Here is a 26,568-nt window from a genome sequence, read left to right as displayed (position 1 = left end):
TCAACACTGTTTTGTCTTGCCTATACATGTCTTTTCCCTCTCTTGAAGTATATTTTGCAGGATATAAAATTCTATGTAGCCTGACGTGGTGGCTCACACTATAATCCCAGCACTTTGGGAGGGTGAGATGGATGGATCACTGGAGGTCAGGAGTTTGAGACCAGCCTGGTCGATATGGTGAAACGCTGTCTCTACTAAAAATACACAAATTAGCCAGGCGTGGTGGCAGGCACCTATAATCCCAGCTGCTAAGGAGGCTTAGGCAGGAGAATCCCTTGAACCTGGGAGGCAGAGGCTGCAGTGAGCTGAGATCGAGCCACTGCACTCAAGCCTGGGTGACAGAGTGAGACTCTGTCTCAAAAAATAAAAATAAATAAATTAATTAATAAATTAATTCTATGTTGACAGCCTCTTTCCCCCAAGACTTTAAATATTTTATTCCACTATATTCTAGCTTCCATCTGGATGTTGTCAAGTCTTTTGTTTTATAATGCTTTTTATTTCTATTTATTTATTTATTTAGAGACGGAGTCTCACCCTGTTGCCCAGGATAGAGTGCAGTGGCATGGTCTCAGCTCATTGCAGCCTCCACCTCCCGGGTTCAAGTGATTCTTGTGCCTCAGCCTCCTGAGTAGCTGGGATTATAGGTGTGAGCCATCACATCAGGCCCGTAATGCTTTTTAGGTCTTCTCTTCACTTCAAGGATTCTGCAGTTTCACTAGTATGTGTTTCTACAGGTTCCTCTTCTTTTCTGCTTGGGATTTGTTGTGCTTCAGTAATCTAAGACTTTCTGACTTTTATCCATTTTGGAAAATTCCTGATCATTTATTGTTTTAAATATTGATTCTGCCTTATTATCTCAATGATCACTCTCCAAACAACTAATCAGACATATTTTAGATCTTTTTACTCTATCCTCATACCACTTAAGCTCTTTCTCATGTTAAAACAAAATAACTGTCTTCCTAGGTGAATTTTGAATAATTTCTTCTGGTCTATATTCCATATCACTGATTCCCTCTTCAGCTATTGAAAACTTTCAACTTTTTACTTCTAGAATGTCTCTTTAGTTTTTTTCTCTGCAATTCTGCCAGGTAATTTTAAACAATCCTGATTCCCCTGAAGACCCATCCTACCACCCTTTGCTCTAGACCTATAACCTAACTCAAGTTATAACAGGCTCCTAAAGGTGAGGTCCAAAGTGTGACCCATAGAGAAGTATGCTGTATTCCATTTGATGATGGAGTGCTGCTGTGCATCCTCAGCTTTATGGCTTGGTGGGGCAGGTAACATCCAGTCCATGACAGGAGCTCAGGTCACATGGTAACTTGTTGGCCCACGATCCGGTCTTCCATCTCTACTAAGGCCTGGTACCTGGGCAAAGAGCTGTTTCTCAAAAGGTAAGTATTTATCTGTGGAGGATGGCAGGGCTTTGCTTCAAATCCTAAGGACCTGTGCTACAATTCACCCCCAGGGCCTGTCAACAGTTCCATATCACATCTCTCTCTGTCACTGAAACTTCAAGCACCATTGGATCTGCTGGGTCCTATGGCCCAGGTGTCAGAGCAGCTTGCACAGCAGCCTGGCCTGTTGTAGAGCATTCTTCTGTTCTGGGGCCTGCTCAAAACTAGCACCTTTTCAGGTCACTCAGTAAGTGGTCCAGAGTAACACATCCAACTGTTTTGCCTCTGAAATCCAAAACAGAGGCACAATGCTTACAGGGCATCTTTGGATTTTAGAGGCTGAGGCTGGTCTCGATCTCCTGACCTGGTGACCCAACCCCCTCTTGGGTGCTGGAATTACAGGTGTGAGTCACCGTACCCGGCCAGGAGAGGACTTTAGTCATCAAGTGGGACAGGGTGCGGAGGCTCACGTCTATAATCCTAGCACTTTGGGAGGCCAAGGTGGGTGGATTGCCTGAGCTCAGGAGTTTGAGACCAGCCTCGGCAACACAGTGAAACCCCGTCTCTACTATAATTCAAAAAATTAGCTGAGCATGGTGGGGGGGTGCCTGTAATCCCGGCTACTCAGGAGGCTGAGACAGGAGATTGCTTGAACCTGGGAGGTGGAGGTTGCAGTGAGCCAAGATTGTGTCACAGCACTCCAGCCTGGGTAACGGAGTGAGACTCTGTCCCAAAAAAAAACAAAAAAACAAACAAACAAAAAAAAATCAAGTGGATGGGATGACCGATTCTGTAGATGCCAGTCAGCCTTTCCCCAGCCACTCCTGTCATCACCCAATGGGCTCATGGACAAAGTGGCCTCAGTGGCAGGGAAGGATATTATGCATGGATTCAGCAACATGGACTCCCACTGACCAAGGCTGAACTGGCTACAGCCACAACTGAGTGCCCATCTGCCAGCAGCAGAGACCAGCACCAGGGCTCTGATATGGCACGGTTCCCCAGGATGATCAGGCAGCAACCGGTGGCAGGTGGATTACATTGGACTGCTTTCACTATGAAAGGGGCAGCATTTTGTCCTTACTGGAATAGACAGTCTGGATACAGATTTGTCTTCCCTGCACACAGTGCTTCTGGTGGAACTCACAGAATGCCTCATCCACCATCATGGTATTCCACACAGCATTGCTTTTGACCAAGGAACTGACTTCTCAAACAAGCATGGCAATGGGCTTATCCTCATGGAATCGACTGATCTTCCCATATTCCCCACCCCCATGAAGCAGCTGACTTGATAGAATGGTGGAATAGCCTTTTGAAGACGCAGTTACAGTGCTGGCTAGGTGACAATGCTTTGCAGGCTGGGGCAAGGTTCTCCAGAAGGCTGTGTATGCTCCAAATCAGCATCCAATATGCGGAGCTGTTTCTCCCGTAGCCAGGACTCACGGGTCCAGGAATCAAGGGGTGGAAATGGGAGTGGCACCACTCACTATTACTCCAAGTGGCCCACTAGCAAAATTTTTGCTTCCTGTTTCTGTGACTTGATGCTCTGCTGACCTAGAGGTCTTCGTTCCAGACGGAGGAATGCTGTCACCAGGAGACACAACAGTGATTCCATTATTTACGACTGCCACCTGGCCACATTGAGCTCCACATGCCTCTGAATCAACAGGCAAGGAGAGAGTTATGGCATTGGCTGGGGAGACCGATCTGGACTACCAAGGAGAAGCTAGACTACTACTACTCTACCAGGAAGGTAAGGAAGAGTGTGTCTGGAATACAATGATTCCTTAGGGCATCTTTTAGTTTTACCATGCTTGTGATTAAGGCCAATGGAAAACTACAACACAATCCAGGCAGGGCTATTAATGGCCCAGACCCTTAAGGAATGAAAGTTTTATCACTCCATCAGGTTAAGAACCATGGCCAGTTGCCATGCTTTCCGAAGGCAGAGGGAACGCAGAGTGGGTAGTGGAAGAAGACAGTTACAAACACCAGCTATTGCCCATGCAACCTGTTACAAAGCCTTAGATTGTCATGAATATTTTCTCATTTTTTTCTAAATACATTTGTGCACGTATTTGTATGTACAGTATATATCTCTGTTTTCTTTTCTCTCATATTCCCTTATTACATAACTTAAGGTGTGTTGACATTATATCATTGTATTAAGTATTGTTAATTTTACGTTATGGTGCTTAAGTTATGGAATACCAAGGAGAAGTGTAAACACTTGAGAATTTTACATCCACTTCTGGGGAAGGGCTTAGTGCATTTTTTGGTTGTATGCAGAAGAGTTTTATCACATTAGGCAAAATTATTACTTTGCTATTGTCTTTAGAGATAAAGTATGGTGTAAGGAGATGTATGGGTGCGAAGTTGACAAGGGGTCAACTTATGGCGGTATATATATATATTTTCATGCTCAGGTAAAACTAAGGTCTCATTCTGTCATCCAAGCTGGAGTGCAGTGGCACAATCAAAGCTCACTGCAGCCTTAAACTCCTCGACTCAACTGATCCTCTCACTTCAGCCTCCCAAGTAGCTTGGGCTACAGGTGCACACCACCATACTTGACTAATTTTTAAAAAACGTTTTGTAGAGGCAGATTCTTGCTATAGTGTCCAGGCTAGTCTCAAACTGCTGGGCTCAAGAGATCCTCCCACCTTAGCCTTCTAAGTGCTGGGATTACAGGTGGGAGCCACTGCATCCAGCCATGGTTAATTTTATGTGTCAAGCTGACTTGGTCATGGGATGCCCAGGTAACTGGTTAAACATTATTTCTGGGTATCTGTGTGTGAAGGTGTTTTTGGAAGAGATTAATGTTTGAATAGACTGTGTAACACTGATTGCCCTCAATTTGGGCAATCTGTTGAGAGCCTGAACAGAACAGAAAAGGGGAGGAAGGTTGAATTTGCTCTCTGCCTGACTGTGTGAGCTGAACTTTGATCCTCTCCTGCCCTCAGCACTCCTGATTCTCAGGCCTTCAGACCTGGACTGGAATCTGTACCATCTACTCTCTAGTTCTCTGGCTCTCAGGACTTTGAAAGCTATAACACCAGCTTTCCTGGGTCTCCAGTCTATAGATGGCAGAATGTAGAGCTTCTCACCCTCCATAATTGTATGAGTCAATTACTTATAATAAATCTTTATATATTGTAGATAATATTTATTACATATAAGCTATGTATAATATATATCTGTATTGTATTATGCATATAAATATGCATGTTTATGTGTATATTATATGTATTTATCTATAATATATAAGGTATTTATATTTATAAATAATATATAGAAATATAGATGTGTGTATATACGTGTGTGCATATATATGTGTGTGTAAATATTTGTATATCTCCTGTTGTTTCTGTTTCTCTGGAGAACCCTGGTTATTAATATAAAAGGAAAGATAAATGGTGAATGAACAAGCACTACAAGAGGTCTGAGTCTGTAGCAGCACTTACTCCCTGGTTTGTGGGTGGAATTAGCAGGCACCAAACACACTGTCAAGACAGAAATAAGTGAGTTGCTGCTGAAAGATAACTGGACTTGACCTGTGTGCTGGAGGGGGTCTTTGAGGGTCTCCCACTGGGGCAGACAGGAGAGCAGGGCAGTGTGGGGGATGGGGAGGGCTGGGGCATATTTGGGACAATCCCTGTTGTGGGTGCCACCAGCAGACCACAAAAGGTGCCAAAGGAGGGAGTGAGAGGGAAGGGTTTACTAGGAAAGTCCTGCCAGACAAGAGACTTCCAGGAGAGCTTCCTAGGAAGGGAACAGTGAGCCAGGGCAGCCTGGGATGGGACCAAATGGGGCTTTTTTCTGCTTTCACCTCATTTTAAAGCAAATCATGTTGATTTGTATATAATGCAAGGGAGGAGAAAACATGCTTCCCCTCTACCCTTCCAGATTCTTCAGGAAGTCTACAAATTAAATTGACATCAAATAGATGAACAAGAGGAAAGCTGTTTCAATGTATGTACTCACAGATGGGAATCCCACAAGAATATGAGACTTAAAGAGCAGGCCAGGTGATTGGGGGGTCCAGTGCCAGGGCTCACCCCTGTAATCCCAGCACTTTGGGAGGCCAAGGCAGGTGGATCGCTTAAGCCCAGATTGGAGACCAGCCTGGGCAACATAGGGAGACCCCATCTCTACAAAAAATTAAATTAGCTAGGTGTGGCGGCACTCGCCTCTAGTCCAATCTACTCAGGAGGCTGAAGTGGGAGGATTACTTGTGCCTTGGGAGGTTGAAGCTGCAACGAGCCATGATTGAGCCACTGCACTCCATCCTGGGCAACACAGTGAGACCCCTTCTGGGGAAAAAAAAGGTACAGCAGCCAGATGATTTGTCACTCTGAGTGACACAAAGAAATGGGGGTTTGAGGCTTCTGGGGAGCGGTGGAGGAGTGAGGGGAGTGTAAGGAAAGGAGGTGTCTGGCGAACACAGGTTGCCCAGTGAGGCAGATAAAAGTTTCCCAGGTGACAGAGGTTGTGGGGAACAGCTCTCTTCCTGGTACAGATATGTTGACTAATGAACATTTCCTTTACAGGTGCAAATTTCCTTTACAAAAGAGCAGTCTCTCAGAGGTACTCCGGTGTCTGCAGTTTCTCAACATAACCAGTTCCAAATCATCAGTGTGCCAAAGAGGACTATTTTGGGGTAGCAGCTTCTGGTCTCCTCCAGTCCTACTTGGGGTGGTGAATTCTGGTCTCCTCCAGTCCTATTAAATTCTGGTGAATTCTGAGCCCCCGCAATTGCAAACATTGGAAAGAACCTCTGAAGTGCCCGGGAACAGCCACGTCTTCCTAGCTGAGGTGTGTCCCACCGCTTCCTCACTCCCGCCCTGGCCAGTGGTGCAGAGAGACCTGGGACCCTCCTGGGGAGCCCTTTCCCCTGGACGCTGGTGGGGGCCAAGAAAGGCCAGCCTAGGCGGACTGGGGAGGGTCTTGGGCGCCCGGCGCTGTGTCCCCGCCACTCGTGCTTGGGCCAGCGGTCCCCCAAGGCTGACTCCTGGGTCATTGCACAGAGGCCACAGTGGGTTCCCCGGAGGCCAGGACGGGGCCGGCCGCCTGCAGGAGCTCGTGAGGTAGCAGCTCCGGGGGCTTACCCAGGACTCGAGGAGCGCTCCCCGGAATCCCCCTCCTTAACCCAAACTCGAACCCTCGGGCAGCGCTGCGCCGCGGACCCGAGTGGGGCAGGCTGGCCGCTGGGGCAGGGCCGGGGAAGTGCCCCCGAGTCCCTCCTGGGTCCCGCCGCATCCGGGGTTGAGCTAGACTGGGAACCCGTCCCGAGCTTCCCTTGGGAAACGCCTCCTCCCGCCGCCCCCGCCCCCGCCCCCGCCCGCCCGGGGTGACCCGCGACGCGCATTTGGGGGTGTTGCCCTGGGCCCTGGGACGCCGCCTCCTGAGATTAAAGTGAGAGCCAGGGCGGGCGGGTCGAGAAGGCGCGAGCTAAGCAGGAGGCAGCGGAGGAGGGCGAGGGGCGGGGATCGCCGCCTGGAGCTCGGCAGGTGAGCGGCGCCTGTACCGGGGTCCCGGCTCGGGGTCCGGGCTGGGGAGGGGAACCTGGGCGCCTGGGACCCGCCGATGACCCCTGCCCCGCCAGGAGGAGAAAGCGGGTGTGAGGAGCGCGGCGCGGCAGGTGAGTGCGCCCAAGGGTCGAGCACTGCGGTCAGCCGGGCAGGGCGCCTCCAGGGGTGCTGGGAGAGTGCTGGGCGCCTGGGACTCCTTGCGTGCGACCGAGAGCCCTGGCCGCCCCCGTTGGCTTGGCGTCGCGAGGCTGGGGCAGGTGGTCCTGCGAGTCCCTAGCCAGTCGGTGGAAGAGGGTCCTACTGGGTCCCCGAAGCTGGCTCCTCGTCCGCCTTCCCTCCAAGGCCCTCGCCTGGGAGCACCGGTAAACCTTTTCTCCTTGGGGACGAGGACCGGGAGTGCTGTCCGTTGGCTTCTTTGTTTGGGAGAAATCTCTGCAGTCCCGCAGTGTTACCTGAACTCCTTCTGCTTCTTGGTTCCCTACAGAGGTAGGGAGAAACTGGAAACTCGCTGAGATGCCGGGAACGATACGGCCGGCGCGGCGGGGACCGTTGGGCCAGGCTCCGGGAGGGCCTCCGGGCTGGGCGCGAACTGCCCGTCAGTCCCGGGGAGGGACTGCTCGCGACCCACGCCCCTTTGCGGTGACCCACTGGCGGTGATCAGGGCCGGGGCCGCCTGAACACTTGGCACCCGCAGTTACTCGCCCGGGAGGAACTCGTCAGGCTCCTTGGCTTGCGCTGCCTGCCGGGTTGGGGGGAAGGCGGGGCACCTGGTCGCTTCGGTCCACCTCAACCTGTCCTGCCGGGTTCAGCACAGTGGCACCCTGAGTGGTCAAGCGCTCCAGCCTAGCAGTGGGCGCTCTGCTCGAGCACGGGTCCAGATGAAAAACTGCGCCATGTCCAGAAAGTTTGTGCGCCGAGAGCCCTGAGCGCTTGTGGTAGAGGAGGGCCTTCGTCCGCTCGGCGGTAGGGCACAGCGCGGTGGCCCTAAATCCTGTTCAGAACGCCCTGGTGGCAGGCCTAGTCACGAGGAATCCTGGTGGCTTGTTTGGGAAGGAAAGGATAACACGGCGGCCCGAGGTGAGCCTGTTGGGCAGGGGACACCAAGGGCTCGGCTTCGAGGCTGCGCAGCCCTCGCCTCCGTGCGAACCGGTGCGGTGGTCCCATAGGAAAGATGAGCGCATCGCGCCCAAGACAATGCCTGACTTCACCGAGCTCCCAGCCGCGAGAACCTCCCGAATCGTGGAAAATTACAAAGGCTACGCAGCCCAGTTACAAGGCATTTGAAAAACCTAACGTGAGACTACGGCTGTTGACCTGTCCCAGGAGTCTGGGAAGGTACTCCAGGAAGTGGGGATGGAGCCAGCTCCCCTGCAGGAAGGACGGGGCTTGGGAGTGTGGCAGGGAAGAGTTTACCAGCGCAAAGAGACTTGGGGAGGGAGGGAGCTAAGTCAGTCCTGGCTCCTTAGCTGCTGCTGTGAAGGGAGGGCCTGGTGGGCCAGGTAACCAGGAGTTCCCCCAGAAAGTCACTGGAGGTTGCTCGGGACTTCCCCACCTTTGCTGAGTGCTTTTGAAGAAGTGGGACCTGTCCCGCTCGTTGCGGGACTACTGGACAGATGAGGTTAGAATGAAACCTAGCAAAAACCTAGGACACATTAGGCTGGAGAGCTCCGGGTGCATCCTATGGGCTGAGACCTCTGCCTGGAGGTGGCCATCTGCACCTCGGCCTCTGGTTATTTTTGATGATCAGCTGGTGAACTGGCTGGGCCTTTGTTCTCTGCCTGGACATTTGTTTGGTCCCCAGCAGCTTCCCTTATTCCCACCCGGGAAGGACAACCTTCTAACAACAAGCTTGTGCTGTTGCTGGAGCCTCAGGCAAGGCCTCCCAGGTTGCTAGGTGCTGGCCTGGCCCGCACCCTTGGCCACTCTATCTTGAACTCAAGTCACCTTAATTGTAGGAGTACATTTGGCTGCACTGGCATTATAATAATAACCACAGACATTGATGTGGCACTTTCTTTTTTCAGCCGGGCATCATTGCAAACCCTTTATAATATACTTAACTCAATTGTAAGGAAACTGGGGAAGAGAGATTGGGTAGCTTGTCCAAGGTCTTTAACCTGTAAGGGGCAGAACTGGGGGTAAACACAGCCTATCTGGCTCCACAGGTCAGGGCTTCCAGTGTCGGGCTCTGAGTCGGAGACACAGGATGCCTAGAAGGGGCTTTAGTGACAATCCGCACAGTATCGATTCCTTTTGCTCTTTCCCTGGGTCCCCCCCTCCGGGATGTTGGAATGTTACCAGCAAGTGGAGAAAAGGAGGGAAGGAAGCTGAAAACAACGCACCTGGAATCCTGATTGAAAAGGGCTTGTTCCTGGGCCAGGCTCTGGTTCTCCCTGACCTGAAAGCCTAGTCCCTGCCCAAAGCCCCACCTGGGCTCCGTGCTGCCCCCTCTAGCAGTATAACATGGTCAGAGTGCCTAGAACTCTGAAAGGGGGCCTGCGGAGGGCTGACCTCCTGGGCCATGCGGGCATTGAGTGACAAGACGCTGGTGCGCATGTCCTGTAGGTGAAAAGGTAGATGCATGCAGTACATTATGCCAGTAACCACCACCACCATCATCATCATCAGAGTGTGTTGTCCCCCTACTCTGGGTCCAACCTAAGGGTGAGGGCCGTACCAGGAAATGTACACCAGAAGTCTGGCTGATAACGCCTACTCTTTCCCACCTGAATCTGTGGCAGGATTCCCTAGAGGATCTTCATAATAATGTGGGATCATTGCCTTGGTCCCCATTACTGCATCAGACTCTGACAATGGGGCCCAGGAAGCTTATTTATTTATTTATTTATTTATTTATTTATTTTTTCTAAGCCCTCTTGAAAATTCTGGGTTTGGGGAGCACTGAGCAGATCTAAGCCTTGGGCATTGAGATAGAAAGGAAAGGTGAGGCCGGGCACGGTGGCTCAAGCCTGTAATCCCAGCACTTTGGGAGGCCGAGACGGGTGGATCACGAGGTCAGGAGATTGAGACCATCCTGGCTAACACGGCGAAACCCCGTCTCTACTAAAAAATACAAAAAAAACTAGCCGGGCGAGGTGGCGGGCACCTGTAGTCCCAGCTACTCGGGAGGCTGAGGCAGGAGAATGGCGTGAACCCGGGAGGCGGAGCTTGCAGTGAGCTGAGATCCGGCCACTGTACTCCAGCCTGGGCGGCAGAGGAGACTCCATCTCAAAAAAAAAAAAAAAAAAAAGGAAAGGTGAATGGTCAATGGAGTGGTTGTTCAGTTTTGGTTGCTGAAGACTTGGAAAGTGGCCTTCCTGGTGAGGAGAGTGAGGCCAGGGAGACTCCCTATGGGGATCCAGAGAGCCCAGGGTCATTGAAGGCCCAGGTGCATTTCTGCTCTCTGGTCCCTCCTGCTCTGCACTCCCTGAGTGTCCCTCATCCCGCAGTCACCAGGCCTTTGCTACTCTTCCCGGCCCTGCCTTACTTTCCAGGACACCTGTCAGGGGGTCTTCCAATACTGGATGCATTGCATGGCCTCGGTACTGGGGTGCAGGAGCATTATGTACCTGAGAGCTGAGGCCTGAATGGGGTCAGCCTTTGTGGGGCCCCTGCTGGTCCTAAGGGTGATTTGGAAGGCCCTGACTTGCAAGCACCAAGTTAGATATGGGCCTGCATGTGAAGGAGGGGGCTTATGATGTCCCCATGGCCATTGACCACCCTGGCCCCATGGACACCCAGGGAGGAGCAAAAGGGGATCTGTGACAGGGTAGCAGCTTGGTTGAGCACACAGGCAGCTCTTCAGGATGACCTAGAACAGAGACTGGGCTCCAGGAGGAGGCAGAGCCTGACCTGGGACTTGGTTATTCCTGGTCGCTGGGCAATGGTCAGGAGAGAGGAACTGAATGAGCGGAAATGCACTGGTTGGGTGTCAAGGCTGGTTTTCTGGCAGGGGTGTGGGTAGTTACTTTTGTTGTAAACAGAGTGAAGTTTGAGAGGGCAAAAAACTCAAAGACAGGCTTTTCATCCTCCTGGAGGTGAGTCCACAAGAGGGAAGCGAGGGCTCCGACATCTGTGTGTGGATAGCGCTGAGCCATTGGGCATCGATGGCAGGAGAGCAGGAGGGGTTTAGGGCACAGAACTGTGATAAGAAAGCAGGAAGTGTTTGAAGGGCACCTTGGCTTGTGGTTGCAGCAGCAGAAGTCTGGAAGTTCACTCAAGGGCAGATTAGGTGGAAAAATTGAGGCTGTCAAGTGGAACTCAGAAGAGAGGCTATGACCATTGGATTTGTTAGAAAAATATGTTCAAGTGAGGTCTGACTTGGCAGATGGAACTAAGCTGAGGCTTTTTATTATTGTTTGTACGAGGTGCACAATGCAGTGGCAAATTCCCTTTAAGACCATTGCTTTCCAAGGGGCTGTCCTGGCAGGGCACTTAGCCCGACCCCACTGCGGTACAGCCCAGGGGTCATGGGAGAGCATGCTTTCTAGGGACAATGGGCTTGGAGTTCTTTCTGCAAGCTTCTGCTGACAGAGAATTCGCTGACATTTTCAAGTTCACTGGTGATGCATTTATAAGGAGTTGGGAGCAATGTTGAGAGATCACCATGTCTGGTCTTGACACTCAAGCCTAATTCTGTTCTGGAATATGTTAGAGAAATGATCTTCCAGTCTTGAAAAGTACGTTTTTAGGTTTGAGGAATCTTGAAACATATGTTTTTAGGTTTGAGGAATCGGTACTTTCTAAGGTAGCTTCGGGCTGTATTTGAACTTCCTTTTTTTTTTTTTTTTTTTTGAGGCCAAGTCTCGCTCTGTCACCCAGGCTAGAGTGCAGTGGTGTGATCTCAGCTCACTGCAAGCTCTACCTCCTGGGTTCACGCCATTCTTCTGCCTCAGTCTCCTGAGTAGCTGGGACTACAGATGCCTGCCAGCACATCTGGCTAATTTTTTGTATTTTTAGTAGAGATGGGGTTTCACTGCATTAGCCAGGATGGTCTTGATCTCCTGACCTCGTGATCCACCCGCCTCGGTCTCCCAAAGTGCTGGGATTACAGGCGTGAGGCACCGCGCCCAGCCTCAGGTTGCATTTGAACTTTCTAATTGTTAGAAACTTGATTTCCCCAGATGGAATCCAAGTCTACTGTTCTGGAAATTCTGATCATGATTCTGGTTTTGTGCTTTGGATGTACGCAGAATAAATTGAATTCCTTCTCCACATAGCTGGGTCTTAGGTGTTGGAAGATAAATCTTATCTGCCATCATTATGTTATTACTGAGTGCTCGTCATGTGTCGGGCACTGAGCTGCGGCCTTGCTTTCTCCCTTAATCCCGCAACAACCCTATTTCTGTATCATCCCCATTTTACAGACTGACTTGGACAAGTTCTTTAAACCTTAGCCAGTGGCTTGTGTGTGGTGTTGAGGTCTCTGCCTGGAGTGGCCTGGGGGCCTCTGCCACCTGCCTGCCTGTCACGCCAGGCTGCACTCAGTTTGGGGCACCTGGACTCCTGGGAGGTCACCCACTGTCCTGACTTGGGGTGCTGGTGTTGTCTGGGAGTAGGCATCTCATCTCCCTCTGCTAAATTTCGTTGTACTCATTTTGCCTTTGGAACTGAGAAAATATTTTTTTTTCCTGCAAATTGTATTGTATTTCAAATTTACATTTCCAATCATCTGTGTTGGTGTATAAAAACACATAGATTTTTATATTGATCTTGTATCCCTCAACTTTGTCAAACATGCTTATTAATTTTTTCCCCAATAGTTTTTGAGGTACAGGTGGTAGGAGCTCCATAAAAACATTTAAATACTGTCTTTGTAAGCTACAAAGCTAGATTTAAAAAACAAAGAGAGAGAGAGAACCAGACCTGATTTCTGCCCTAAAAAGTTTATAATCTCTTTGGGACAATGAGTCATTCACAAGAAAAGAAACTTGGATGATGCAGGCAGTACCTCTCCTGAGGTGATCTTTCTGTTTCTTGCTCAGCCTTTCTCTCTCAGTAGAACTCTTGTGCCAATCATTGTGTATGCAATTTACCTGATTACACGTAAACAAGTGTCTGCTCAACAGCCACTGAAATCCACTGTTGGCTAACTTTCATTTGGTTGTGCATTCTATCCTTAAGAAGATAGAACATCCCGTTGTATAATGTGATGTTAGTGCAGTTATTTTGGCAGAAGGGGCTCTTTTTGATCATTTGGTCATTGGCTGGAACGTGTCCGTGGATGGTGATAGTGCTGTCTGGAGTTTGAAGAAGGGTCACTGAGTCTGAGTCTGGCCTGTCTGTTCCCTCTCACACCTCCAGCAACTCGAACAGTACCAGTCACACGTGGGGGCTTCGAGAAGGAGCAGGTGTGTGCACAGTGGTGCATGGTGAGGTCAGTGGAGACTTCACTGCAGAGAATACCCCTGGATCTTGGGTGGGAGTCAGTGTCTGTGAGCCTGACTTCATCCACGTTGACTTGGTTATTTGGAAAGTAAGTCTCCAGCAAACGTGTCCTGAGATCTCCAGAGGAGAGAAACTAGGAGAAATGATTCTTGTTTTGGCAGTAACTTCATCATGTCATGGGATGCAGATATGATACCACAGCATCGTCCTGCTGCATGGCGGCCAGGCAGGTGACTCATGGGCTGACTCAACTCTCAGCCCAGGATGGACCAAAACAGTGTGAGGACAGCTGCGTGCCATTGTGAGATTCAAGTGGCTGACACTGTCTGTTTTGAAGAAGGAGCTCCCTGCCATCCAGGAAAGGGGCCTGAGGGCCACCCGCTGTTGCTCTTTTGCACTTAAAGGAAAATTTCCCCAAGTGCTCATGATGGCTGGCTTTCCAGAATTGAGAGCCGTCATCACAGTCCTTTAAATGACAGGAGTAAGCACTCGCTAAACAGCATTGTCTCTCCTCATCTACGTTACATCTTGCTCCTTTCAGAAACTAGTTAATGAGATGTACAAGCTTGTGTGAACGAGGAAATGCCTGTTTTAAAGACGAACAGGACTGAGTGTGAGTTCCTGGTCTTTTCAGGACAGCAGTGCTTCCCCTCTCAGATCAAATGTCAGAGCAGGACATTCCCCCCTTCTTTTCTCTTCAGCTGGAGAATGTTTGTTATTGTTGTTTGTTGTTTTTGTTTCTGTTTTTTGTTTGTTTGTTTGTTTTTGAGACAGAGTCTCTCTCTGTCGCCCAGGCTGGAGTGCAGTGGCCTGATCTTGGCTGACTACAACCTCTGCCTCCCGGGTTCAAGCGATTCTCCTGCCCCAGCCTCCCGAGTAACTGAGACTACAGGCACCTGCCACCACACTCAACTAATTTTTGTATTTTTAGTAGAGATGGGGTTTCACCATGTTGGCCATGCTGGTCTTGAACTCCTGACCTCAGGTGATCTGCCCGCCTTGGCCTTCCAAAGTGCTGAGATTACAGGTGTGAGTCATCACGCCCGACCCAGCTGGAGAATGTTATTGGCAGCATCACTCTGGTCTTCCAGTCCAAAGTCCATGGTAGCTGATTTGGGCACACTGAATATTTTTGTTTATCATGTTCTGATTGCTGGAAGAGATAGGATTATCCTGCCACCGCTTCTGGGTCCCATGGCTTTTATTTGACAATTAATGGTGGTGGCTCCCGGTGTTCCTTCCTTCCCTGGCTTCCTTGTTAGGGATCGTGAATGAATAGCAAGTGTGGGTTTTGAGCATTGATTCTTCATTGCTTTCAGAGGGCTTCTGAGCTGGGAGAGCCGCCAATGGGATCAAATTTTCACTTCCTGAAACTTCAACCAAACCTATAACTGGGGAGATAGGAGAGCTGAGAAACCAGAGGTGTGAGAATGTGTTTGGTTAGGCAGGGCTCTTTGAAAGCAATCTTAGGACGGTACTGAGTTCTTTCCTGCTTATGAGACAAGAATGCGGGATTTATTGTGTTGATGTCGGGCCTGAGGATCCTCTCTCTTCACAAAGCAGACATAGGTAAGGTCTATTAAGATGTGACTAAAAGGCTTAAACGTTTTTGATATATTTTAAGTGGTGATCCTTCCCACCTGTATATTAGTCACTTTCCTTTCCTCATACCCAGAAAGATGTGAACTTTAGTTTTAATCCTAGAAAAAATCCCAAAGCTATGACATGACCTGGTTCTTATATTTTTATCTGTACGTGAAGAGTAAATAAATGATCATTGTATGTTTGTCGTAACCTGTTTGGTGAGGTTTCTGGAGACTAAAAAGTCATACTCATTTTCATTCATGGCGGGTTGTTGGGGTTTTGTAGTTTAATGATTCAGGAGCTAGTTCTGCTTAGGACATAGGAAAGCAATGGTGTGCTGAAGCCAGCCCCCCGTACCTGGCTCCGTGGTGAGCTTCATGTTGGTAGCCTGGGAATACTTACCGAATGCAAGCCTGCAAATCAAGACAGCCCTCTTTTCCTTCAGCAGGTGGTTAAATGTTTATCAGCTTTATAATTCCTCTTATTTAATGGAAAGTTATATAGCACTCATTTTATGCTAAGCACGAAGCACTTCATTAGTATTAACTCATTTAATGCCCTGGAGGTAGGTGTTACTATTATCCGCATTTGCAGATGGGGAAACTGAGGGACCGAACCGATAGCTTCCTCCAGGTCATGAATAGTGAGTGGCTGAGCCTGAGTTTGGATCTAGAGTCTGGTCTCAGAGGTCAGGGGCTGAACCACTGCCCAGTGCGGCCCGCTGCTGTTTGAGCACGGTTGTGTGCCAGCAGGCGGGAAATACTCTTCTGTGAGCATGTCACAGGGAGTGGGCCCTGGTCTGGCCAGCTCCAAAGCCCAGAGCCTCCTCCAGGCTCTTGTTCTTTCATTGGGAACATGGTCTTCTGGATGGATAATCTTGAACCCCGTTTCTTAAAATATTCTTTGGTCATTTAAAGTCAAGTGGGTAGGGGTGGAAAAAAGCCCTTTATTTGCTCACGATGTGCTTGTTAAAGAAAAAAAAAATCATTCAATGACTTGTTAAAGATGGCGAGGCGAACTTTATTCAGGATCACGGAGACAGGTACAGGGATCACAGCCAGCAGATTTTGCCGTGGGAAAGAGACTGGGATCCACTTGAGCACAGTATGGGCAAGTGGGAGTTAATTTATAACCAAAGATCAGGGTGGGGTTGGTGGAAAAATCACTAAGAGAAAGCATCAAGGGTAAGGGGGATTCTGGCTAAACCAACCAAACAGGATTCTTGCTGAAGACAGGCTGGGTGATCAGACATCACCTGTGGCATGGCGGCAGCTGAGGAACCCGATCAGATATCAAGAGTGATCACATACCGAGGGTGGGAGGTTCCGGCTTAACTGACTGAGCAAGGTGTTTTGCTAAAGCCGGATTTTACAAGGAAATGCACAGATGGCCTAGAAGGTTCAGGAGCCTGATGTAAGTTTGATCAAGCAAAGAATCTTTGTCTGTGGAGAGTGATGTCAGAATGCGGCTTTACTATAAAGCATTTCTTGTTGAAGGCATCTTTAGCTATTATTGTTAACTGTTCACAAAGGACAGCAAACGAAATGGCCCACAGCTTTCTTTTCATTACTGCTAATCTTAGAAATGGTCAAAATGGGCCGGGCGCGGTGGCTCACGCCTGTAATCCCAGGACTTTGGGAGGCCGAGACGGGCGGATCACAAGGTCAGGAGATCGAGACCATCCTGGCTAACACGGTGAAACCTCGTCTCTACTAAAAAATACAAAAAACTAGCCGGGCGTGGTGGTGGGCGCCTGTAGTCCCAGCTACTCGGGAGGCTGAGGCAGGAGAATGGCGGGAACCTGAAAGGCGGAGCTTGCAGTGAGCTGAGATCCGGCCACTGCACTCCAGTTTGGGCGACAGAGCTAGACTCCGTCTCAAAAAAAAAAAAAAAAAAAAGAAATGGTCAAAATGGTTGGCTCTGAATTTCTTTCTTTTTTGGGTTTGGGGTAGTAAATGGAGTCACTGTGGACATGTTTTATGGATTCTTTTAAATGTATGTATCTATTAAAAATTGAGAGGACCCACATGGCCAGCTTTAAAACGTCAACCTTGAGCTGTGTCTGGTGCTGAGCCCTGGACCACCCGCTGGGCGGTAGGTGGCTACTGGCAGTGCCTGTGGATGTTCTCTGGGAAAGACAGTCTGATTGCACCTGTTCTTCCTTAGTTCCTGGTACTATGAGGCACTCCTTCCCCACTCTCCTGGAACCCTCAGCTTAACACAACAGTGGCGATTGCTCTGTCCGTTTTCCCCTGAGGACCCTGAGATTTCAACAAGGTTCCGTAACTCACCCATGACACTTCCAGGGAGCTGTGTTGCCAGGAACTGGCCCAGGCCTTTCCCTCCTTGAGCCCATCTTGTCCTTAACCTCTGTCAACCTTGGTGGGCTTAGTCACCTTGTTGTGTTTCTTCAGCATTTTTATCCCATGCAGTCTCCCTTGAGTAGATGTTCTGTACAGGGGAAATCACAGCTGCCTGGTGAGAACTGGGTTAAATCTAGCAGGATGCCTGGGCTTAGTGGCAGTGGAGTTGTGGGTGGCCTTGAGTCCCAGGCAGTCCCCTGAGAGTCCTTCCCAATGGATGTCTAAGTCATTGAGTGTGTTCCTTCTTCTTCCCGGTCAGGCTGTCCTGGCCGCAGCACTTACAATTGCACCCATCCTCCTCCCCGCTCTGATCCTTGAGGAGAGTGCTTCTGCTGTTACCTCTAAGGTACAAGTGGGTCCCAAAGTCCTTAAATATGGAGGGATGTGGGGAAGCAGTGGTGAAGATGCAGGCCAAAGGTCAGCAGGCAACACTGGTCTTTGTTCTAGGTAACCTTCATCTAGAGATTCTTCTAGTTCTTTCTGGATTTATCTTCTAAAAACGAACTGATATGGAAATATTACAGTGCTGTAATTCTTTGTTCTAGGTCATACTGAACATTCCAGATACCTATCATTACTCGATGCTGTTGATAAAAGCAAGATGGCTTTGAACTCAGTAAGTGGTTAATTATTATCTTCCTGGCCTTTTATTTGTTCCCTTGTCCCTTCTGTTATTTCCAATGGTGTTTATGGGTCAGCAATTGCAAGGGCTACTTGTAGGGAATGCTGGGCCATGCGGATGCTGTTCAAGGCACCCTCTAGAAAGAGTGATTTGGGGCACAGCCACACAGCTGCCCAGGTGAGTTGCAAAAGCCATGGCTGTTGGGTAGACGTGAGTGATATGCATTCTCACCTTAACCTCGTCCCTTCCTGCTTTGTGAGGCAGAGGGCAGGGACAAGGAGTGGGGACAGATGAGGCAGGATGGCGATAACGGGGTATGTCCCAGGGAAGAGACCCATGTGGGATCCTATTGATGCCCAACTGAAGGACTAGGAAAAGTCATAACTGCATGAGGCATGGGTGGGCCCTCCCTCTCCCCTCTCCCCTCTCCCCTCTCCCCTCTCCCCTCTCCCCTCTCCCCTCTCCCCTCTCCCCTCTCCCCTCTCCCCTCACCTCTCCCTGGAGCCCACTGCCTTTGGAGACAAATGTGGCTAATCTCTACTCCCCATTGTAACTGACCATTTACTAAGTGCCTTCTACCTAAAGTAAGTGCACTTAGTAAAGAGTTTTAAACACTTCATAGATTCTATATCTGGAAAACACACCTTGTTTTCTCCTTTATTTGTTCCTGATATTCATGTTTGACTGGGTCTGTGTTTAATTTCAAGTCCACTGCTCAGGAATTTTCAGGGACAAACCTCCTTGCTAGTGGATGGCGAATTCTTAGATGGCTGAGATTGCAGCCTCTGGCTCCCTCATTTAGATGAGAGATTACCTTGTATTTTCCCTCTGTGTGCCGCTCTGGTTCAGAGTTGTAATCTTCAGACTTTTGAAGGATAGCATTAGTGAGTTATTAAGTGCAGGTGAACTCTGTAAGCCTTGTTTGGCTCATTCCGTGATAATCAACTTCCCTGGAGGCCTCATTTAAAGTTCTAAGAGCTCTGCTGCCTCTGCTCAGAACACCTGTCCATTGAGTACAACCTTGCTGTCATTCTCTGAGGTCAATAAGAGACAAGGAGCAGGCTGGGAGTGGTGGCGCGCACCTGTGTTCCAGCACTTTGGAAGGCCGAGGCAGGCAGATCACCTGAGGTTGGGAGTTCAAGATCAGCCTGACCAACATGGAGAAACCCCGTCTCTACTAAAAATACAAAAATTAGCCGGGTGTGGTGGCGCATGTCTGTAATCCCAGCTACTCGGGTGGCTGAGGCAGGAGAATTGCTTGAACCTGGGAGGCGGAGGTTGTGGTGAACCAAGATCGTGCCACTGCACTCCAACCTGGGCAACAAGAGGGAAGTACTGTCTAAAAGAAAAAAGGAGCGAGTGAGAGAGACAAGGGGCAGAAATTAATGAATGGGTAAAAGTTTTGCATGAGGGCCCTTAGATACAGATAAGAGGAAAAATGTGGCCTCCCAGAGTGGCCCAGCCAACAGGTAACTGGGGAGAAGTGAAAGAAGGGGAAGATGCGGGCTGGTGGGGCCCACAGTGGCCTGTTCTGGGCGAGTCTTGACAGGGTAGGCCTTGGGAAGGCAATTTTTAAGTAGGCTGAGGAAGGGGAGAGGGACATTCTAAGAAGATAGGCACCAACTGAAGGACGGAGCTGAGAATAAAACGCTACTTCTAGGCAGTTCCTTTCACATTTATGTATGGCCACATTCTGGCCCAGAAATTTCATTTAAAGGGATGTAGCTACACATTTCTGCCCTCTGCACAAAAACGCATGTGCTTTGTAAGAACGTTTCTTGCAGCACAGCTGCTAACAGCCCACATTGTGAACCACTCAAATGTCCATTAATAAGAGATGGTGAATGAATGATGATACATTCCTTACATGAGAGAAGAGGATGTGGAAGAGGTATTTTCAGGATAACACAGAGAGTATGCTTCTTTAGGCAAATTTCTTCACTCAGTTTTTTTTCCCTGCAAAATGGTTGTATTAATTCATACCTGTGCCAGTCTTGCTGGTAGCGGGAAGGGTTATGGTGAGCCTTCAAGGGGATTATGAGTACAGGGGCCTGGCAGCAGCTGAGTTCTCCAATGTTAGCTATTATTCTTCTCATTATAATTATGGTATTGCTAGTTTATAATTTTGTATATCAATACTCAAGGAAAAGACTAGAGGAATTAAAAGTATAGGATTTGGCTTAATGGATTCTAACCCAGACCTCTACACAACTTTTTAAAATTATTACTATATTTTACTAAATCCCAATGTCTGCCACTTTTTTTTAAATTTCAAAGAATACATAGCCTGTTGGGCACACTTGGGTTTGTGTGCTTGGCTTTTCAGCAGGTGCGAAAGCCCTGGGGTGGGTATGCCCTGGCTTGTGTGGTTCTCGAGTTTGAGTCTGTACGTCTGGAGTGGGTCAGGGGCCCCAGAGCTTTGCTGCTGTTGATTTCTCCCCAACAGCAGACAAAGCCTCACAATGACCTCAATTTTCCCTCTTTCTTTTGAAGGACCGACTTTTCATGGTGCTTGTCTTGTTTTCATAGTGGTTTTTTTTTTTTGAGATGGAGTTTCGCTCTTGTCACCCAGGCTGGAATGTGGTGGCGCAATCTCCATTCACTGCAACTTCCACCTCCCAGGTTCAAGCAATTCTCCTGCCTCAGCCTCCCAAGTAGCTGGAACTACAGGCGCATACCGCCATCTCCGGCTAATTTTTTGTATTTTTAGTAGAGATGGGGTTTCACCATGTTGGCCAGGCTGGTCTCGAACTCCTGACCTCAGGTGATCCACCTGCCTCAGCCACCCAAAGTGCTGGGATTACAGGCATGAGTCACTGCGCCCAGCCAAATCTGTATTTTTGTATGTAGAGGGAAATAATCTTCTCAACTGTAATCATGAATAATATTGTATTAAACTGTCATGAAGGAACTCCTGTTTAATAAATGGACATGTAAGAAAAAAGGAATGAATAGTAAAACCAAACCGAAACAAAAAACTTTGGTAATTGAAAGTTCTGGTTAGTTTTTATTGTAAGTAAGTTCAATGTTTGACATAGTTGTAGACACCTAGGGAGAATCTGTAGTACCTCTTCTTTTACTTTTTTTTTTTTTTTTTGAGACAGAGTCTTGCTCTGCCACCCAGGCTGGAATGCAGTGACGTGATCTCGGCTTACTGCAATCTCTGCCTCAAGGGTTCAAGCCATTCTCCTGCCTCAGCCTCCCGAGTAGCTGGGCTTATAGGTGCCCGCCACCACACCCAGCTAATTTTTGTATTTTTAGTAGAGACGGGGTTTCACCATGTTGGCCAGGATGGTCTCGATCTCCTGACCTCACGATCCACCCGCCTTTGCCTCCCAAAGTGCTGGGATGACAGGCATGAGCCACCACGCCCAGCCTTGTAGTACCTTTTAATAACTTGTCACTTTCTTATTAATCTCTAACTGTACAAGTTGTATAGACAGGATGCAAATTTCACAAAATAAAACAAAAACATTATCAGTTTAAAAGATCATTGGTACAGCTGTGATATGATGTGATAGTTTATATTTAACCCTTTAGTGCAAATAAGAGTTTTATATTATTCATCTTCTTTTCAATTGTTTAGGGGTCACCGCCAGGTGTTGGACCTTACTATGAAAACCGTGGATACCAACCAGAAAACCCCTATCGTGCACAGCCCACTGTGGCCCCCAATGTCTACGAGGTGCATCCGGCTCAGTACTACCTGTCCCCCGTACCCCAGTACACCCCGAGGGTCCTGACGCATGCTTCCAACCCCGCCGTCTGCACGCAGCCCAAATCCCCGTCGGGGACAGTGTGCACCTCAAGTAGGATTCTCTGTGTTTATTTCCTGTAATAAACCCGAGGTCCTGGGTCAGCTTCCCCAGGGGGCTCTCTGCTCCCACCACCACTGTCGCCAGCTCTCCTGGTCTGACCCTTCTCCTCCATCTGCTGGAGCCAGTCTGTCTTCATGGCTTTCCACTCTTTTCCTGCTGGATCAAAGCTGTCGCCACCAGCTCTAGCCTCTTGCCCAGGGCCTGCAGAGAGGCCTCTGTCTGCCGTTAACTCTCCTGTACAGCTTTGCCTGTTCTACTCAGCATGGGCTTTTGAGATCACCTTCTCTGGGTTTCTTGGGTGTGTGGTTTATTGATGGCTGCTCTTGAATAACTGATAAGCTTCCAAGAGCAGAAATCAACTATCTTATCTTTCTTTGTCACACAGTCCCCTGGATATGACAGGTCATGTTTAAGATGCTCCTTGTTTCTTTGTGTTTAGTGAATGACCTGGCTGGTGTGGTTGTGGCACAGAAGTGTCTGAGCTGTCTCAGTGGGCTTCAGGGTCTTGCGGGTGGCTGGAGCAGGCCAGAGTGAGCGTGGGAGGACTGGAGGTTACATTTTATTTGCTGTCACTTCAGTCCCTCCTCTTCGTCACCCTTCCATTCATCTCCTTTCTTTGCCATTTCGTTTGGTCTCGTGTCTTTCCAGACCGCCCCCTCTTGCACTGCCTCCCAGTTTTTAATTCAGGCTAGTTTCAGTGCTAAGAATTGCCCAGGTGGAAATCGCACAGCAGCGGCTACACCAAAGATCTTTTACATTCATCTTTTAATTGATAGTGTTTTTATTTTATTTTGTGAAATGTGCATCCTGTCTCTACAACTTCCACAGTTAGAGATTCATCAGAATGTGAATTTCCATGGGTTCACCATTACATAATCAGTCATCGACATGATTAATGCCAGTGCTCTGTGAAGCTCTGTCTGTCCCCACCTCTCCCCCACTCAGGACAAGTGCTGTCACTCCTGTGTTTCTGCCTCTCCTCTCAACCCCTCACCCTTCACAAATGGCTCTTCCACCCTGTTCCTCTCTGGCCACCTCCTGTCTCTGAGTTTTCTACCCTTTCATGAGCCTTCCTCTCTTTCTTCCTCTCCCTTCTCTGTTTCTCTCTTTCCCTCCTTTCAATGCCCCCCACCAAGCGAGTACTTGTGTTTGCACTGATCTGCTTCTGGGGGTGGTTGGGTAGGTCAAAGCCAGTGGTTCTCAGTCAGAACAGTTTGGACCACCAGAGACAACTGGCAGTGTCTGGAGACAGTGTGGGAGGTTACAAGTGGGGAGGGGGTGCTGCTCCTAGGTAGGCACCAGGGATGCTGCTCAACCTCCTGCAAGGCACAAACAACCCCCCCGACAGCAAAGAATGCTCCAGGCAAAATATCGTTTAGTGTGGAGGTTGGGAACTCCTGGTCTTTGTCCATTATGGGGATGGAAGGAAGCCAGGGTGAAAGGGTTAAGGAACTGTCTGTATGAGCTACCTCCCAAAGAAACAGCATGAAGGTCCTCTCCTGAAGTCAGCACCTCCAGACGGTGGTGTTCCCACCAGGGATGGCCAAACCCAGGAGGGCAAATGAACCCCTGGCCCACCTGATGGACACATTTCCACTTTTCCCAGGAAAGACTAGGTGATGACAGAGTTGGATAGGTTATATCAATCCCTTATCAGTTGCTTTTATAAGGGAAGAATATGAACCTACATGTATGATTTCGCATTATAAAATTCATAAACTCAAAAATAATTTAGTAATTGAACTTACGCTGGTATTATTTTTAAGAAAACACTGTTGGCATTTAATATATAGAAATGTATACATTTTGAAAGTGTAATGTTTGGTTTTGAAACTCTTCTCCCAGTTATTGAGTAGCACACATTCAGAAGCATGCATCAGGAGTATAAGGAACTTTTTCTAGACTTAATGTATTTATTTGCTTTAGCAACAGCCATAGAAGGTTGATGCTTGAATAGGAGCAGACACACAGCTTAAAGCTTAGGCTTTGGGGAACCGAAGGTCAAAAGTCCTCCAAATGTGTGTGTGAAACAAGCAGTTAAACGCAAGAAACCGTAGGGCTGAGTTGACTACCTTAAGTTGGTCATGATTGAGGGAAATGCGTAGTGGGTTTTGTGTGCATGTTTGTTTGTTTGTTTGTTTGTTTTTTGAGACGGAATCCCATTCTGTCACCAGGCTGAAGTGCAGTGGCACGATCTCGGCTCACTGCAACCTCTGCCTCTCGGGTTCAAGCAATTCTCCTGCCTCAGCGTCCTGAGTAGCTGGAACTACAGGTGTGCCATCACGTCCAGCTAATTTTTGTATTTTTAGTAGAGATGGAGTTTTGCCATGTTGGCCAGGCTGGTCTCGAACTCCTGACATCAGGTGATCCGCCTGCCTTGGCCTCCCAAAGTGCTGGGATTACAGGCATGAGCCACTGTGCCCAGCCGGTGGGGTATAATTAAACTCTGCAACAGCAGCCATGTCAAGCCAGGACCCAGTGGTGTCTGTTACTGTCGATGCGCTGACTACAGATGCCTGTCCAGCAAAGTAAACTTAGGTTTGCACACGCTTCTGGTGAGACCTGTACAGGTCAGCACATGCTGAGTGTGAGGTTCAGGATACCTAAGTGAATAGCCCTCAACTCAGCAGACCAGTTATTTTATCTTGGATAAAATGGCACTCGGGAAGCCGTCTGTGGAGGAAAGTGTCCTTGGTAATGGGCCAGAGAGGCCATCTGGAATTTCTCTCACGAACTACCTTGGCCCTAGCTTGCCTCCATCATATATAATCATTGCAGCCGAGTTATGAGAACGTTGTGTGCCTGCGCTTGGTCCTCAGACCAGTGGTGCTGGCATCATCTGTGAGCCTGTTAGAAATTCAGATTCAGGTCGGGTGCGGTGGCTCACACCTGTGATTCCAGCACTTTGAGAGGCTGAGGCGAATGGATTACTTGGGCCCAGGATTTTGAGACCAGTCTGGGAGTCTGGGAAACATGGTGAAATCTCATCTACCAAAAATGAGCCCAGCAGAGCGGCGCACATCTGTGGTCCCAGCTACTCGAGAGGCTGAAGTGGGAGGATGGCTTGAGCCCAGGAGGTGGAGGCTGCAGTGAACCATGATCATACCACTGCACTCCAGCCTGGGCAACAAGCAAGACCCTGTCTCAAAAAAAAAAAAAAAAAAAAAGCAGTGCAGATTCATGCCCTATCCCCAGTTGAAACAGAATCTCTGGTGATGGGAACCATCACATTCCCCAGGTAATTCTTAAGCCTGTAACAGTTTGAGAGTGATTGTAGGATTATCAGAATGGTGTCACAAGGTGAGAGGCATGGCATTGAGCCCTCAGCAGTTGGGTCAGCTCTGAGCTTGTCTCACTGGCAGACCTCCGGAGGCACAGGTGTGGCCAGGTGCGGGAGTTCCAGGCTGCCATGCCACCTCTCCAGCCCAGGAGGGTCTGTTCAAATGCCCTCTCCTCCTCTCTCCTCCACCTCTGCACCTTTCTTCAGGGAAAGCTCCCGGGAGCTCCTGGACCTGGGGCTGCCGGGCATCAGTGGGGTGATGGGGATGGACGCCCTCCCTCCTGGCCCATGAGCTGGCTGAGCCCAGCGTCTGACTCTGCCATGCCTCTCTCGTGCCTGTAACTATCCTCTGAACTCTGTGTGACTTTTGGCTTACCCTCTGACCAACAATGCCATGTCTTACTAGAGAAAATCAGTGACCTCTTCCAAATTCCTTAATTTTTATCTGAAATGTGCCTTTCCTCTGAGTTTGGTATTTCTGCCCTCGGATCAAAGGGCCTATGCTGGTGCTGTCCAGCAGGACTTAGGGACGCCATGGGAAGGTTCTACCACTGCACTGCCTGACATGGTAGCCACTGGCCACATGTGATGACTGAGCACCTCAATTTAGATCATTTTACTTAATTCCATGGAACATTAATTAAATAGCCACATGTGGCTGGTGGATGTCAGAATGGGACAGTAGCATCCATTCGCTAAACAACCTTGGGTAAGACAACTTATTCTGCTTTGAGTACCGCTGACAGAGTGATGATAGTTTTGAGGACAGTATTATTATTTTGCTTGTGCTTGTAATTACTAGGATGAGGTCCTAGTTCTTTCTTTTTACATTAATCATCTGCCTATTTTAAGATCCTCTTTTAGCATACCATACTTTTTTTTTTGAGACGGAGTTTTTGCTCTGTCACCCAGGCTGGAGTGCAATGGCGTGATCTCAGCTCACTGCAACCTCTGCCTCCCAGGTTCAAGTGATTCTCCTGCCTCAGCCTCCCAAGTAGCTGGGATCACAGGCACCTGCCACCACGCACGGCTAATTTTTGTATTTTTAGTAGAGACGAGGTTTCACCATGTTGGCCAGGCTGGTCTCGAACTCCTGACCTCAGGCAATCCACCCACCTCAGCCTCTCAGAATGTTAGGATCACTGGCGTGAGCCACCGCGCCTGGCCACGCATACCATACTTTTTAAAGAGCCTAACCTTTGTGTACTTTGCTGAAGATCACAGCTTCCTCCTGTTGGTCTCCAAATTGCATAAGGTTTAGTGTTATGGAAGAAGCAGAATCATCCATCGTATTTCTTAAAATTAAAAGTCACGTTTTTAAGAAATAATTATTTCTTAATATGGTGTATAAAAATAATAGATAACATTTGAGAGCATGACTTCTAAACAACTCTGGTCTGAACGTTGCACTCTCCTCCTTCTTCCAGAGACTAAGAAAGCACTGTGCGTCACCATGACCCTGGGGGCCGTCCTCGTGGGAGCTGCGCTGGCCGCTGGCCTGCTCTGGAAGTTCAGTAAGTGCAGGGAGCCTCGATCCCACCATGTGCTCCTGCAGTCCCCAGTGCTCTGAGCCAGAC

General features: G+C 48.9%; 1 protein-coding gene across 3 annotated transcripts in view; it reads left to right on the top strand.

Annotated features, from left to right (window-relative positions):
- Positions 1–6,838: 6,838 nt before the first annotated feature.
- Positions 6,839–26,568, top strand: part of TMPRSS2 (transmembrane serine protease 2) — a 42,078-nt gene continuing 22,348 nt past the window's right edge. Inside the window, exons 1-4 of one of the 3 annotated variants that reach the window (XM_033232534.1) lie at positions 6,839–6,916; positions 17,817–17,887; positions 21,480–21,702; positions 26,419–26,505. In XM_033232534.1, coding sequence (XP_033088425.1) covers positions 17,873–17,887; positions 21,480–21,702; positions 26,419–26,505 — 325 coding nt within the window. In that variant the 5' untranslated portion in view covers positions 6,839–6,916; positions 17,817–17,872. Of the gene's footprint in view, positions 7,048–14,539; positions 14,894–17,816; positions 17,888–21,479; positions 21,703–26,418; positions 26,506–26,568 lie in introns of those variants that run through there. The other 2 variants (XM_033232531.1, XM_033232532.1) reach the window with 2 other exon arrangements.

The sequence above is a fragment of the Trachypithecus francoisi genome, unplaced genomic scaffold (assembly GCF_009764315.1).
Source record: "Trachypithecus francoisi isolate TF-2019V2 unplaced genomic scaffold, Tfra_2.0 Lachesis_group14, whole genome shotgun sequence".
Taxonomy (NCBI): Eukaryota; Metazoa; Chordata; class Mammalia; order Primates; family Cercopithecidae; genus Trachypithecus; species Trachypithecus francoisi.
Note: the sequence above shows the minus strand (reverse complement) of the source record. Positions and strands in the feature narration are given on the sequence as shown.